The sequence below is a fragment of the Phyllostomus hastatus genome, unplaced genomic scaffold, assembly GCF_019186645.2.
Source record: "Phyllostomus hastatus isolate PE091 unplaced genomic scaffold, TTU_PhHast_1.1 phas_contig_58, whole genome shotgun sequence".
In the NCBI taxonomy this organism is placed as follows: Eukaryota; Metazoa; Chordata; class Mammalia; order Chiroptera; family Phyllostomidae; genus Phyllostomus; species Phyllostomus hastatus.
In genome coordinates, this window is record NW_025333916.1 from 9,088,888 (window position 1) to 9,103,194 (window position 14,307).

Here is a 14,307-nt window from a genome sequence, read left to right on the forward strand (position 1 = left end):
GTGACACCTCCTGACTCATGTTTTACCAAGCTTTAAAAACCAAATTTAAAAGTCAAATTTTGCATATCAAATCCAGTTGTCTTAAAAGACTGACATTATTATTAAGCAAAGACAGCATTTTGAATAATTTTCATTGCACCATACTTAGGAAAATCAAAGAACAGAATATTATGTCAGAGCAAAATTTTGCCCAAACCCACAGCTAGATTTTATCCAAAATACAGTGAGTCATTTAAGGTTCTTGCTCTTTTTAGCACAATATTTGTGCCTTCAGAACATAAATAAGTAGTCACTTCTAGTGAGTCTAACAATAATATGTAATATTTATTGAGCTCTTTCTGTAAAAAAATATATGGGATAGAGCAGATTCTATTCCAAAGAAGTTAAAATTTGGGGGGAAATAAGACTTACAAATAGGAAATAATTTCACTTAAAATACAAGACCTTACAAAATGAAGTTCTGTTGAGTCCATGGAAGTTCCACCCCTGAATTTGAGGCTTCCTTAGAGTTTATAGTACATACATATGAAGTATAAGAATAGCTACCAGATAGAGTGTAGGTGACTCTATTTGAATTTTAGATGAGCAACCAATAATTATTTGATATAAGTATGTACAAATATAAATATGTTTTTATTTTTAATATACTTATACTTAAAAATGCATTGATGCATTGTTCATCTAAAATTCAAAGTTAACTGAGCATCTTGTACTTTATTTGCTAAAATTTCAACCCTACTATATGTGATTATATACATTTTTCAGTACCTGTTTTATTACTGCCTTATTCTCATTATTATAAATGTGTTTAAAACATGAAATCCTTTTGCATTTTATGGATATACCAAGCCCCTGTAAACACTGATTATTTTTTCCACTTTTTGTTATCATAAACTGTGCTGAAATAAACATTCCTATCACACATATATTTGCACAAATATTCCCCACAGCACTGGATGTCTTTTTTCCCCTAACTAGTTTCCCCAGTTTAATTGAGATATAACATTATTTGCCCTTTGACTTTACTTGTTATATATGCAAAAAAAAATTTTTAACTTTATATGGTCGAATTTATCAATCATCTCCTTTATGACTTCTGGGTTTTGTTTTATGCTTTAGGAAGACCTTCCCCACTTCAAACTTACATATTAAAAATGATTTGTACTTTCAGTCAAAAAGGAAACATAGGTAAACATGGCACATGGATCCTCCCACAACCACATCAAAATTACAACTACACTACAGAACTATCACCATTCAGAAATGCCTGAAATCTAGCTGAATGCAAGCCCTACAACTAGGGATTTCAAGAAGCCACATCAAGACTGGTAGGGTGGACAGAGGCACAGAATGTGTTAGTCCTACACCCACGTGTGGTAGAAAAATATCAGGGGAGGAATCTCAGCTATGAAGGTCCTCCCTGAGGAGAGAAGGGTACTAGCCCTACAGCAGGCCCCCCAGCCCAGGTGTCCAATGCCAGGAAGAGAGGTCCCCAAAACTTCTGGCTGTAAAAACCCATGGGGATTATGGCTGAGTGAGACAGGGGGCTTCTGGGGCTCCAGTAGTTTCTCTTAAAGGGCCCATGCAACAACTTACTCAGGCTCACTCACTCTGAGCTCCAATGCTGGGACAGCAGCTTCAAAGGCACCAAGGACATATGAGGAGGACTGAATTTCCTAGCACCAGTGCCAGAGCTGGGGTAGGGGAAAGCTTTCTGCCAGACAGACATGCAGGGAGAAGTTGATGTTCCTTTTCTGAGCCCTCCCCCAACAAAGCTGGCAGGCAGACTCCATTTCTGAGTCTCCATCCACCTGACTCACCCTGCCCAGTGATTCTCTGAGACTTTGTCCCACCCAGCTTTTGAGCCCACGCAAGCTGTTTCCAGTGGTTTTTCCATACCAATGGCCTGTCTTGGCTCATACTTCAGATTTTCCTAAAATCTCTCAAACAAGCCATGTCCAGCCTCAGCATGTGCTAACTTCTCGCTAAGTAGCCTCAGGCTTGGCACTAGTAGCAGCCTGCTTGGTTTTAGTTTGGTCTCACCTGGGCACCTCCAAGCCCAACAGAAGTAGCAACTATCTATAGATTGCTTTGTAGCTCATGTCAGGTGGTCCTGGGTAGAACACAAGAAGCTTCTGGCCTTGGTCTGCACTTTCTGGGAGGCCCCGGAGCCAGCACACCTCATAGACAGCTTCAGACCACACTGAAATGCCACCCAATCACCTCCACAACTGACATACTCTAGGGGCAAACTCAGCAGGCACCAGAGCCGTGCCAAAGGAAGTCCTGCTCTGTAAGGTGGGCCCCTGCACAGCTGATCCTCCACAGTGGTCTGGTGGTCACAGTCACTTCTTGTAGCCAATTGGCTTGGGGATAAATCCTTGCCATTGATGTGCCTACAACAATCAAGACTCAACTGCAACAAGAGAGTGCACAAAGACAGGAAGGGGGCTCACTTGGAGGGCCCAACTTGGGGGATTGGGGAGGCTATGCCACTGGACCCTAGAGAACACTTACTACAACCAAGTCCAGGAGATATATCAGCTCTACCTAATTCACAGACACAAACACAGGGAGGCTGCTAAAATAAGGGGACAAAGAAATGTGGCCCAAATGAAAGAACAGAACAAAACTCCAGAAAAAGAACTAAACAAGATGGAGATAAGCAATCTAGCAGGCACATTGGTTATAATGATGCTCAGTGAGGACTTAGTGAGGACTTCAATAGTTTTAAAACAGACATGTAAACCATAAAGAAGAAACAGTAAAAAATTAAGGGTATCCTAACTAAAATGAAGAATAATTCACAGGGAATCAACAGTAGAGTATATGAAGCCAAAAATCAAATAAGTGATTTGGAACATAAGGAAGCATAAAATATCCAATCAGAACAGCAAAAAAAAAAAGAATCCAAAAAAAGGAAGGCAGTGTATGGGGCCACTGGGACAACTTCAAGTGCAACAACATTTGTATCATGAAGGTGCCAAAAGAAGAAGAGAAAGAGCAAGAAATTGAAAACATATTTGAAAAAATAATGACAGAAAACTTCCCTAACCTGGTGAAGAAAATAAACATACAAGTCCAGGAAGCACACATAGTTTCAAACAAGATGAACCCAAAGAGGCTCACACTAAGAATCATCATAATTAAAATGCAAAAAGTTATAGACAAAGAATCTTAAAATCTGTGAGAGAAAAGCAATCAGTTACCTACAAGGGAGCTCCCATAGACTGTCAGCTGATTTCTCAACAGTAACTTTGCAGGAGAGAAATAGTCAATGATATTGTAACAACTATATTTGGTGTCAGATGGGTACCAAATTTATTGAGATGATCACTTGGTAAGTTATATATTGTCTAATCATTGAGGTGTATACCTAAAACTAATATAATATTGTATATCAACTGTAATTAAAAAACAAAAATGATTTGAGTTAAAAAATGATTCATCATGTTTTCTGCTTCCATGATTTCAGTTTTACAATTAAAACTCTGATATGCCTGTTATTTATTTTGGAGTACAGTTTAAGATAGAGATTCAGTTCTATTTTTCTTTCAAATGGTTAAATCAGCTATCACAACACCATTTACAGAGTAATTTTTGACCACTGATCTAAAATGTCACCTTATCCTATATGAAATATTCATATGCACTTGCATTTATTTCTGCACTTTTTGTTCCATCCCATTGATCTGAATATCTATGCCTGCACCACAGCTACCCTGACTTAATCACTGTAACTCCATAATGTATTTTCATATTTGGTGAGGTGAGGGCCCACTCATTTTTCTTCTTTTTCAAAAACTTTCTTCCCATTTGAACAGGTATATTCATCCAAGTGAACTAGAGCATCATTTTTTCCAAGTAAAAAATTCAAAGTAACTTATTTTGATAGAGTTTCTATTTTATTATAGGTTAAGGAAAATTGTTATCTCTATAATACTGAGTATTTCTTTTGACAAACAAGGTATAGATTTCTATTTATTCAAGTCCTTTATATTACTCTAGAATTTTTCAGTGTTCTTTAGATGATATATAAGATATCATATGTATAACTATTAAGTCAGTTACTCAGATCAGCAGATGTAAGTATTGACATACACATAAAAATAGGTTGAAAATAAAACCTGGTTGGGCTAAGTCCACACCAGTTTGAATGCCTCTAGTTATTTGGTCATTCCTGGGATTTCCTTTTTGTGAAAGTTTTCAGCACCCTGGAGGAGCAGAGAATCAGCAGAGGGAAAAAGCTCCTGTTCTCTGGCATTTAAACAGGAGGAACGTTGCAGATACTCTAGTTCAAGTTCTTTTTTTATAGATTCAAAACACTGAGATGCAATTTCAAAAGGTACTCGTCCACTTTCTGGAGAATCAGACAGAGCCTGTAGCTTCTGACACCCAGTGCCCCTTCTCAGACGCTGGGCTGTCCCTCCTGCTGTAGCAGATAACGCATCATTCTCTACATTTAAGACTGAGGTTTCCAAAAAGGCATAAGCCACATGCAAACAAAGGTACAGTGTTAAATATGAGAAATTCTACTCCTATGTTCAGAAATTTAACTCTATTATAATTTCACAATAACTGACATTATAGATGTGTATGTTTTCTTATTTTCTAAATTTATGAAATCTTACCAAACTGACTGCTGACACTTGCAAGCACTTACCTTGTCTATTAAGTGCATCACGGCACTGAGCTGTTCATCAGTGTTCTCTGTGGCCACTTTCATGCTGATGCTGTGAAGCACTCTGTTGAGAATATCACCGTCCAGGGGCTGCTGGAGCTGATCTGCAAGCCCCCAAACAGCCTGCAAATCTGCATCAGAGACAAGCGTGATGTTGGCAGTCCCATACACTTTATCAATTCTGGCACCACCTTTTGGGTCAAAAAGCACAATCTGGAAGCGTTTAGGAAATGGATTTAAAGATCCTGACTCCGGGGTTAAGATGACATCCACTACGGTGTTTCTCTGGCCAGGTTCAAAGACCAAGGTGCCTTCTGTTCTCACAAAATCCTTCCCAGAAATAGCTGGAGATATGAGAGCACGACCCATTGTTTCAGCACTCCTCAGCTCCTGGAAATTAAACCATACGCTTCCATGAGGCTGCGGCACCTCCTCTCCTGTCTTAAATGAACTCTTACTCTTTAAACAAATCCTGTTTCTCAAGCATAATGATTGGCCATAAGAACATTACAACTAAGTCATTGGGTTTTATACTTTTTCTAATCTCCTAAGATGAGTTAGAGGGGAAAGAGTACACCATACAGTGATGAAGTTAGAAAAAACAGATGCCTTTGAGTGGACCAAAAAAGAGAATGACAACCATCACGACTGCCTCACAGAACTTCTGCAATTGTGGACACACTAAAAATTGTGCTATAAATAACACATGCCACAAACTATGAGTATGGAGAAAAAGAGGTAATATTTACATTTTCATTTTGACCTAGAAATGTCAGGGAGATGGGATTTGGTGATGGGTAAAGAGAAAGCAGAGGGATGAAAGGAAGAAACAGGAGAAATTGGTTATCTTGTTATTTTTACTTAGCTAAGAAAATACCCAAATGAATAAGGACCTTGGGCCTATATACCTCTGAATTTCTTCAGACTTTGGTTGTTAAAAGTTTTTTGCAAATTGAAGCATGAGAATTTAGGGAAGAACCAAAGTAATATGCAGCTATTTACTAATGAGCAAACAAATATTAAACTCCTAATACCTGCCAGGTGACACACTGTGGACACAGATATGAACAACAGAATACCTGCCCTCCTGGAACCTAGCAGAGGGCATAAATAGTATAAAAGTTATAGAATTAACAACATAACTTTACACAAAGATGAATTCTATGAAGAAGAGTAGGGCTAGGTAGGGGCCTGCAGAGTGGTGATAAGGGTACTATTTTAGATAAGGTTGCTCAGTGAAGGTCTTGATGTGATATTTGAGCAGAGACCTCAGTGATGTAAGGGAACAAACAGGCCACATAAGGATCTGAGGGGAAATATTCTAGGCAGAGGGAATAGCAATTACAAAGGTGCTAAGGAAAAGCCAGAAGGGCAATGTGGTTGGAAAAACAACAAAAGCACAAGAAGTTGGCATCAGAGAGGGAGCAGGGGCCAGATCACACACGTCCATTTTACCAGGTATGGCAATAAGACACTGGAGGATCCCAGGAGATTGACACATTTTATTTCACATTTTTATGACTCATCTGGCTCTCTTGCATAGTTAGGCTATAGCAGGGGATGTGCATGAGGCAGGGAGAAGAGATAGGAGGTTTTTGCATTAGTTCATGCAAAAAACAATGGTAATTTGAAGTAGGGTTGTATGAGTAGAAAGAGTAATATGAGCTCAGATTGGGAATATCCTTTGCCGAATCAGTAGGTGGAAAAGAAGAGGAAAATTGACGATGTTTGCTTCAATGAATGGTGGAAAACTGGGGAAATATTGTCCAGGGAGAACTCAAGAGTTATTTAGTATATATATTAAGCCTCAGATGCTTTTTAGACATTCAAATGAGGATGTCAAGTAGAAGCAATCAGATATACAACTCCAGATCAGGATGGTAGAGGCTGGTGATAAAAATCAAGCAGTTCCCATTTCACAGATGACATTTGAAGAAAACAGACCTGGATGGTCTAGCCTAGAGAGTACGTCTATCTCCGCGCAGCCCACTATTTATCGGTTGTGAAGACCAGCGAGGCAACAGGAAAGAGCTAGAGCTGCCAGTGAGATGAGGGCTGAGAGCAAATAAGGAGGCTGCTCCAGAAGCCCAAAGGAGAAGAGGATGCTTCCAGAAGGAGGAAGTGACAAAGTGCATAAAAAAATGAAAGATCAATGAAAATAAAAGGTTTTTAGGAACACCTGCAGCAAAATAATAAAGAAAAACAACTTGTATAAGGAAATGACACAAAAGCCTATCATCTTCAGATTGGGTAAGTATCCACTGGAATACTATGTCACTGTGATAGTGAAAGAAGGACACACATAACATACGTATTTCTCAGAAATGTGTTCTTGACAAAAGAAATGCACCACAAAACAACACAACTGGCAGAAACTCATAATTTCCAAAATGTATAAACCTAAACAGCATATGATAGATGGTGAAACTATAAATAAAAGCAAGGAAATAATTCAACATGAAATTCAGGATGTGGATTACCTACAAGATGGGGAGAAGTTATCCTGCAAGGAAAATGTAGGCCGGCATCAGAGAAGGGTTGGTAACAGCTAGTTCTGTGATCCTGATAAAGCTGAATTTTGTAAGCTAGGTGGTGGTGACTTTGTTACTATAAACTGCACATATACATCTGTCTACTGTTTTCTGGTAGGATTTCACAATTCAGACATTTAAAGAAAATGGAACAACCAATATGTTCTTGTATTTATAAAATACATATAAAATGAGAAGCACTATGTAATTAAAAAGAAACAATGTGAGAATAAGAAGGAAAGGCATGTTCTTTCGTGAGCTTGTGTGCTGTGGGCTGGTACACACACATATATAAATAAAAGGGCTTTAAATTGGTTTGCAAGTTTGGCTTAGCCATAGGCCTAAGCTTTTAATAATAATTGAAATGAGGTATTTTCATTATCTCAGAACTTTATATCCCTTAACTTTTTATCTCGAACATGTAGACATAGGGAACTAATGCCAAGACTATAGTATTTATGTACTGGGAATGCTGACCTACCACAGCATATGTATAATACACTGCAGCTAGTGTTTCAACTACATTTCAAAAGTCTATTCTAAAAAAGTAAGATGAAGATTGATATCACTGTAACAGAATAGCAACTTGGTCCATAATTATTTTCTCGTTCTTGCCAGCTACTGGAAAATGGACTTATATGTCCTTCTCTTCCAGTAATATGCTAGCATACAGAGAGAGAAAATGCAAGGGCAGTGAAGCAACAGGAAAATAAAATAATACCAAAGAAGTGGCACATTTATTTCTAATCTTTGAAATTAAACTTTTAATTTGGAGGTAACTGTAGATTTGCATGCAGTTATAAGAAATAATGGAGCGATATCCTGCTCCCTTTACCTGGTCGCCCTGGTTGGTAACCTTCTGTGTAGCTATACTGGATCACAGCTGATGCCAACACCGGCACAGCTGACATACAGAACGCTCCCATCATCACGGGACCCTTCATGTTGTTACAGGGTTATAAAAATGCTATGAGTTCCCTACTAGTGGCAGCATGTGTTTTGCAAGGAATCATTTACGACCAATGTAGACAGAATATAATTAAATATGATAGAGATAGTGGCACTCAGACTCCTATTTCAGCAACTTCAATCCTTTCTCACCTGAGTGCATAAACTAGGTTAAAGTGCGCCTCACATCTCTTTATCATCTGTTCATCTCCAGTTCCCCTCCTACATTCTACAAAGTAGTCAGCCTACGGTGAAACATGTTTCATAGGAGAAGAAGAATGAAGTGCATATTTCTTCTCATTTCTCTTCCTAACTTAAATGCTCAGAAAAAAATATAAAAATCTCTCTCTACTATGAATCATTCTTACTGTGTTCATAGCTATTTATAATGGAGTTTATTTCTAGATTCTCGTATGATAGAGAGTTCTGTCTTCTCATGCGCCAAGCTGAGGACTCTGTCATAAAGACAAGCTTTTCTGCCTCTCAAGCTCCCACAATAAGTCACTAGCCAGGGCTCCCATCCTCATCTTCCATCCCTGACTCACTGATTGCTACAGCCAACTGGCTGCACAGATATGTTCTATGCAAAAATGTTCTACGTGTTTGAGCCACCCAACAGTGACACAACCAAGCATGCATTAAACAGCACCTTTTAAAAAAACAAAACAAAAACAAAATCTTTGTTTCTTTTCAAGACAAAACCTTGAGGCCTAACAAGACACCGGGTTTGGAATCTTTCAAATGGGGGAAATGGTGGTGCTGTCCAAAAGAGCAGTTTTCATATTATGGGTTTCTTGGAGTAATTTATATGAGTCAAGGAGAACAAAATACAGGGCAAGCTCCAATCCCCAGAATTGTGCTTTAAGCAGAGGAGATAATACTTTTGTTTTAGTGTGGTAGAATTTTGTTGCTAAAATGAAGTTTAAAAAGCATTGCTGGGAAGGTGTATGGCGTTGCCTGGGCCAAGCCCAGCATCTAGTCACTTCACGTTACATGGTTTCCCTCTCCTGAGTCCCCGACACCTACCTGCTCCCTCTCTTTCACCTGGGGTCACCTAATAGGATGGATGTGAAAGTGGCAGGAAGACAACATGTACGTACGGATTTAAAGAAACATAAAGATCAGTTAGTGTTTGAGGTTCTGGGAAAGATTTTCAACTAGTTCAGGTACAAATAATAACAAAGACCCTTACTTTTCATTCCTGGTTTTATACAATTACATTTTGAAGAAATTTTAACTCTCTAGAAATCATATAGAACAGACTTATGCAAGACAGTTTGCACTGCACAACCACATTTTTCAAAAGAAAGACAAATATGAGAGAATATCATTTTAAAACATGATCCAAGTGAAAATAATTGAACTGTTTCAAGGATGAAGCTTAATGTAATAAATGTAATGTGAATTATCATAGAATCAAAAGAAAATAATATATTCATTATTCTTCCTTTCATAACACATGCTACAGTTAAAGAAGAAAACCTTAATATATCTCAATATATTTCCCACACTTACCTGGGTACTGAAGTTAACTGACACCATTAGTCCTGTCCCAGAGTCTCTGGCTACCTGCAAACTGATTAAAGTGGCCTTTCTATGAGCCACTGGCAGCCGAGAACCCACAGAAAAATACACGAGGCTCCAAGGTTCATCGCTCTGTAAGAACTTAATCTGTGCAAATCTGGCACTACTGTTTATTGCTGCACCAGCAGTTACTTCATACAGCTCCACAAAAAAATGTACCTCGACTTGTGGTACCTAATGATGAAAAAGTAAGGAAAAAAGATGATAACTAATATATTTCTATTTTTAGATAATTCTGATGTTAAGAATTAGTACTATTCATATACATAATTACAGAAAAAAGTATGTTTAGAAGTACAGTATCTATAATTACAGAATTAAAATCTTATGTTAGATTGCCATGGAACTTACTTTTGGGCCTTTCTGTAAGAAACACTGTTACTCTCCCTGGGGAAGCTTCTTACTATAAAATCTATGTCAGGAGACAATCTATGTGTACTTCAGTAAGCAAAAGGATAAATTAAATATATTCACACAGTGAAATGCTATTTAACAGTTAAAAGAAGTGAACTATTTCAATACTTTTCAGTATGGATGGATCTGATAACGTTAATGGGCGAAAAAAATCAGATTGCATGATGATCTGTATAGCATGATACAATGTAAACCTAAACACTATATAAAGCTTACTATACAACCTTAAGGGATACATACGTATCTACATATTTAAAAATTAAAGTGCCCTGAGTAGGTGGCTCAGATGCCACGGTCAGGGGGAGTGCAGGGCAGGGCCTGGGGTTGGAGAATGTCCTTTTAGGCAGAGGGAAAAAGAGAGCATCAACTTTGTCAGACAGGTTTTATTCGTAAAGGGTTGAATATAAACATGACAAAACATTGATAATAGTAAACTTGGTAATTTTATGTATTTTCCAAAATTCAGTATCAAGTAAGTCTAAATTTAATCTGTTAATTATAGTCTGTTCATGTTTCACTGCAGTACTTTCGCAGCAATCTCAAATAGTTCATTTTCTAAAGTCAGCATTCAAGTTTATCACATCCTGTCAATCACCTCTTTTTACTCATTTGCTCTTACACACAATAATCTAAACATTGCTAGCTTCCTGTCATAACTCAAACAAGCTACGCTGATGCACTTCCGAATGCATTTGTCACTGTCTAATCTGATACAATGCATCATTTTTGTTTATCAGCAGGGGCCTCATCCATTTGTTCTGTGACAATTTTAATGAGACTTATAATGTTACTTATGTCATGAAATAATACAATAAACTCTTTAGTATTACCCAAAATAAGTTGTATCGTAGTCACACCGTAAGTGAATTTAATTTTCCTTCACAATCTGAATAAACAGCTTTCCCATGGCACACATCATTCTTCACAATTCAACATCAGTAAGTACTGAAACATAAAGGTAGCCGTACTCTTCCCACTTTTTGAGAAATGACTTTGGCAGCTATGTTAAACTAAAACACTACAAAAGTATGGGTAATTTTATTCAAGAACTATCATTCCCTTATGGCCAAGTGAGCTTGAATTCACAATAGCTTCATTTAATTAAAGATTTCAGCACTATATTATTTTATTTTTCAGCATATTACATTACAACAGAGACTCTTGTCTTTAGTTTTCAGTAAAATATTTCTTCTTATTGTGATGATGATTAGAATATTACTTATAACCACTTCGAGTCAAAAGGATACATTATAACCTGAGTAAGGAACCATCTAAAATTGAACTGTGAACAGATGTCAACATATACTTCAACTATAGACAAAAGAAATCTTCCAGTCTTGCAAAGAAAAATATGATTCAAATAATATTCTGGAAACATATTGGGAAACCAAAACTCACAGATCATACCTAACCTTCTCTAGACTTAAGTATGACTGGAGAACCCACAAGAACCTATTTCGTGTGAACTGCCAGCAGACCCCTTTCCTAGCGAGGTCAGAAGCACTCCAGGGCAATCTTTTGCCCAACTAGTACACAGTGGTTTTCCCTGGGTCTGTATTTGCCCAGTCACAGTAAATCAAAGTAATAACAAAACAGTATCTTAGTTACTTAAATATTTTTAAAAACATTTGAAGCAGATATCTAAACAATCTGTTTAAACAGAATTTTTGGGTTAATAATGTGTTTCCTAAGTTAATTAACTATTATCTTTATACATTTTGCAAATAAAGAACTATTAGATAAAACAGCAGAGAAAGGGGAAGTTCAAAAGAAGTTTTCATCATAGCTGAGTAGTTCACTAGGCAGGGCAATTTACTTAAATTCTTCATAATTTGAAAATGAAAGTACTGAATAACTATAGAGATGACAATTAGAGATATTATAGAGTAGAAAAACTTAGAGTTGAGGGTCAGCAGACTAGACTGAGTTTAGGAGAAGCTACCATTAATCAATGGTATAATTCTCTGAATGAATGTATTGTTCATTTTGTTGTGATGTTTCAACTCCCCCACCACTAGTTCACAGCACCTACTACTTAATCTCTAAACTGCCTCGGGCTCCATTCCCATCCTTGGTGAATAATAGTTACACCAACCTTCTCTTATGAAGGGCCAATTGCTTTCCAAGAACTGTGTGAAGAACCTCTCATCCATTATCTAATTTCATCTAACAGCACCTATTACTAACTTCAACAAACCTGGGAGACTCAGGAAGGCTAAGCAACTTGTCTAATGTCATCTGGCTAATCAGTGGAAGAGCTGAGATTTGAATCTAGGTTTTCTATTGTTAGAGCCCAAACTCTTAACACCATACTACTTCCCAGAATAAGTGTAGCATCCTTTGATAAAATATAAAGAAATGGTTCTTAGATCAAATATCAAAGAATAGTTAGCTGTGCTGCTCTAGTGAGACCACCAAATAATCTCAAAGTCCACTGCAGAGGCACATGGCTGCAGAACCAGCTTCATTTACATGTCTAGGGATCAGTTTATCAGAAATGAGGAGTTTGTACCACTTGAGCAATAGGTTTCCTTCTAGTGAAAAAAGGTAATTGTTAAAATGCATATTAGAAGCTCATAGTACTTTTTAAAAACATAATTTTCCATTCTTCTGTGAATATAATCTTCCCTCTTTTTGAATTTTCTGTTACTAAAACTGGAATGTGTATTACTCTTGCCTACGCCTTTCCTTTTAATAGCTGAGAAGACAATAAAAACACAATGTCTTGAAAATTAGCCGCAGCATAAAACTCAGTTCTATGATTTCAAAAATCATTAGAAGGAGAAATAAGAGGTGAGACCAGATTCTTTCTCTTGTCTAACTGAAACTACTTGCATATAGGTTCAGTAGCATTTCCCATACTAGGAAAAACATATACACAGTTAACATCCTATGTACTTCCTGCTATATTCTCTTAAACCTTGATTATAAAATCTTTAGTATCTAGTAATTTCCTTAGTATTCTCCTGCAAGAAGGGCAAGCTCAGAAGCAGCAGTCTCTTCTCTCACCTACGTTCTAACTTTCCTGTTTACCTTGCTTTCAGCTCCTGTAAACCACCTCTGTTTGATTCTATTCCTTTCTCTCTCCCTCCTGCAAGTAGAGACCCTTTCAAACAGTCTTAAAGTGCAATTCTCCAGATGTTATGAATCTAGTGAAATCTTTCCAGGATCCTAATTCACCAAAAATCTTACTTGAAATAAAATGCTCAACACAATGTTCAATAACTCATGTATGCAAGACATTTATGGAGGGTGATGGGAGGAATGCAGCTGAGATCCAATAGTCAAGACAAAATTAAATTTTGAACATGCATAAAACCAATAATTTTCAGAAGAAAGGTACAGATAGTCTTTGCAATTTAGAGAATTAAGACTTCTAACTGGAGATATTAGGGAAGGCATCAAGGAGGAAGAGGTATTCCAAGCAGTCCTGAAGGGAGAGTTAGTAAATGTAGGGTTGTTGGGGTTGAAGAAGGCATACACCTATTTGAACAGATGCACAGAAGAGGATTTAAATGTTTTCAAGTAAAAGAAGATGATCAAATATTTTGAATATTGTCATTTCAGTTCCTCCTCTTCAGTGTGATGGGAAGTATTAGTAGCTAATGAAACTCCCATTCAAGAAAAGTAAAATACAATAATATATTAAATTAGAAAAAAATCGGTGGGAATTCAGTATTTTAAAAACTTATTTTTCAAACTCATCACTACCAAGATGGTCTACAGCAGCACTTTTGCCAACCAGTGACTTTCACACATTTCCCTAGTTCACGGATTTAGACCTCTAAAATTCTTTCTGATAAAAAAAGTTCTTGGACAGTCATTGATTGGATGGCTTAGATCAGGAAAAATCAGGCTGGCTGTGGCATATATGTTAATTGTATTTAAAAAATAAACTTCCAGAGATTTTTAAAGCAAAATGAAAGGACAAAAGATCAGCTTTAATAGAACTTTCAGTGATAGGACATGACTATTTAAGCAGCAAAAACAAAATCATTTAGTAATTAAAATTAGTGGAATTTGAGCCTTTAAAAAATTGTGTATAAGTGGATCTGCATAGTTCAAACCCATGCTGATCAACAGTCAACTATATTTTTGATCTGCAGTTGGGAATCCACAGATGTAGAGAACTGACTGAGGTTGGAAGTG

At 37.1% G+C, this 14,307-nt stretch overlaps 1 protein-coding gene across 1 annotated transcript in view; it reads right to left on the bottom strand.

The window, feature by feature from the left end:
- The window catches only part of ADGRV1 (adhesion G protein-coupled receptor V1), a 516,573-nt gene that overhangs the window by 286,177 nt on the left and 216,089 nt on the right, over nt 1-14,307 (bottom strand). Inside the window, exons 78-79 of the mRNA XM_045847901.1 lie at nt 9,676-9,918; nt 4,664-5,071 (exon numbers count right to left, since the gene is read on the bottom strand). Coding sequence (XP_045703857.1) covers nt 4,664-5,071; nt 9,676-9,918 — 651 coding nt within the window. The remainder of the gene's footprint in view (nt 1-4,663; nt 5,072-9,675; nt 9,919-14,307) is intronic.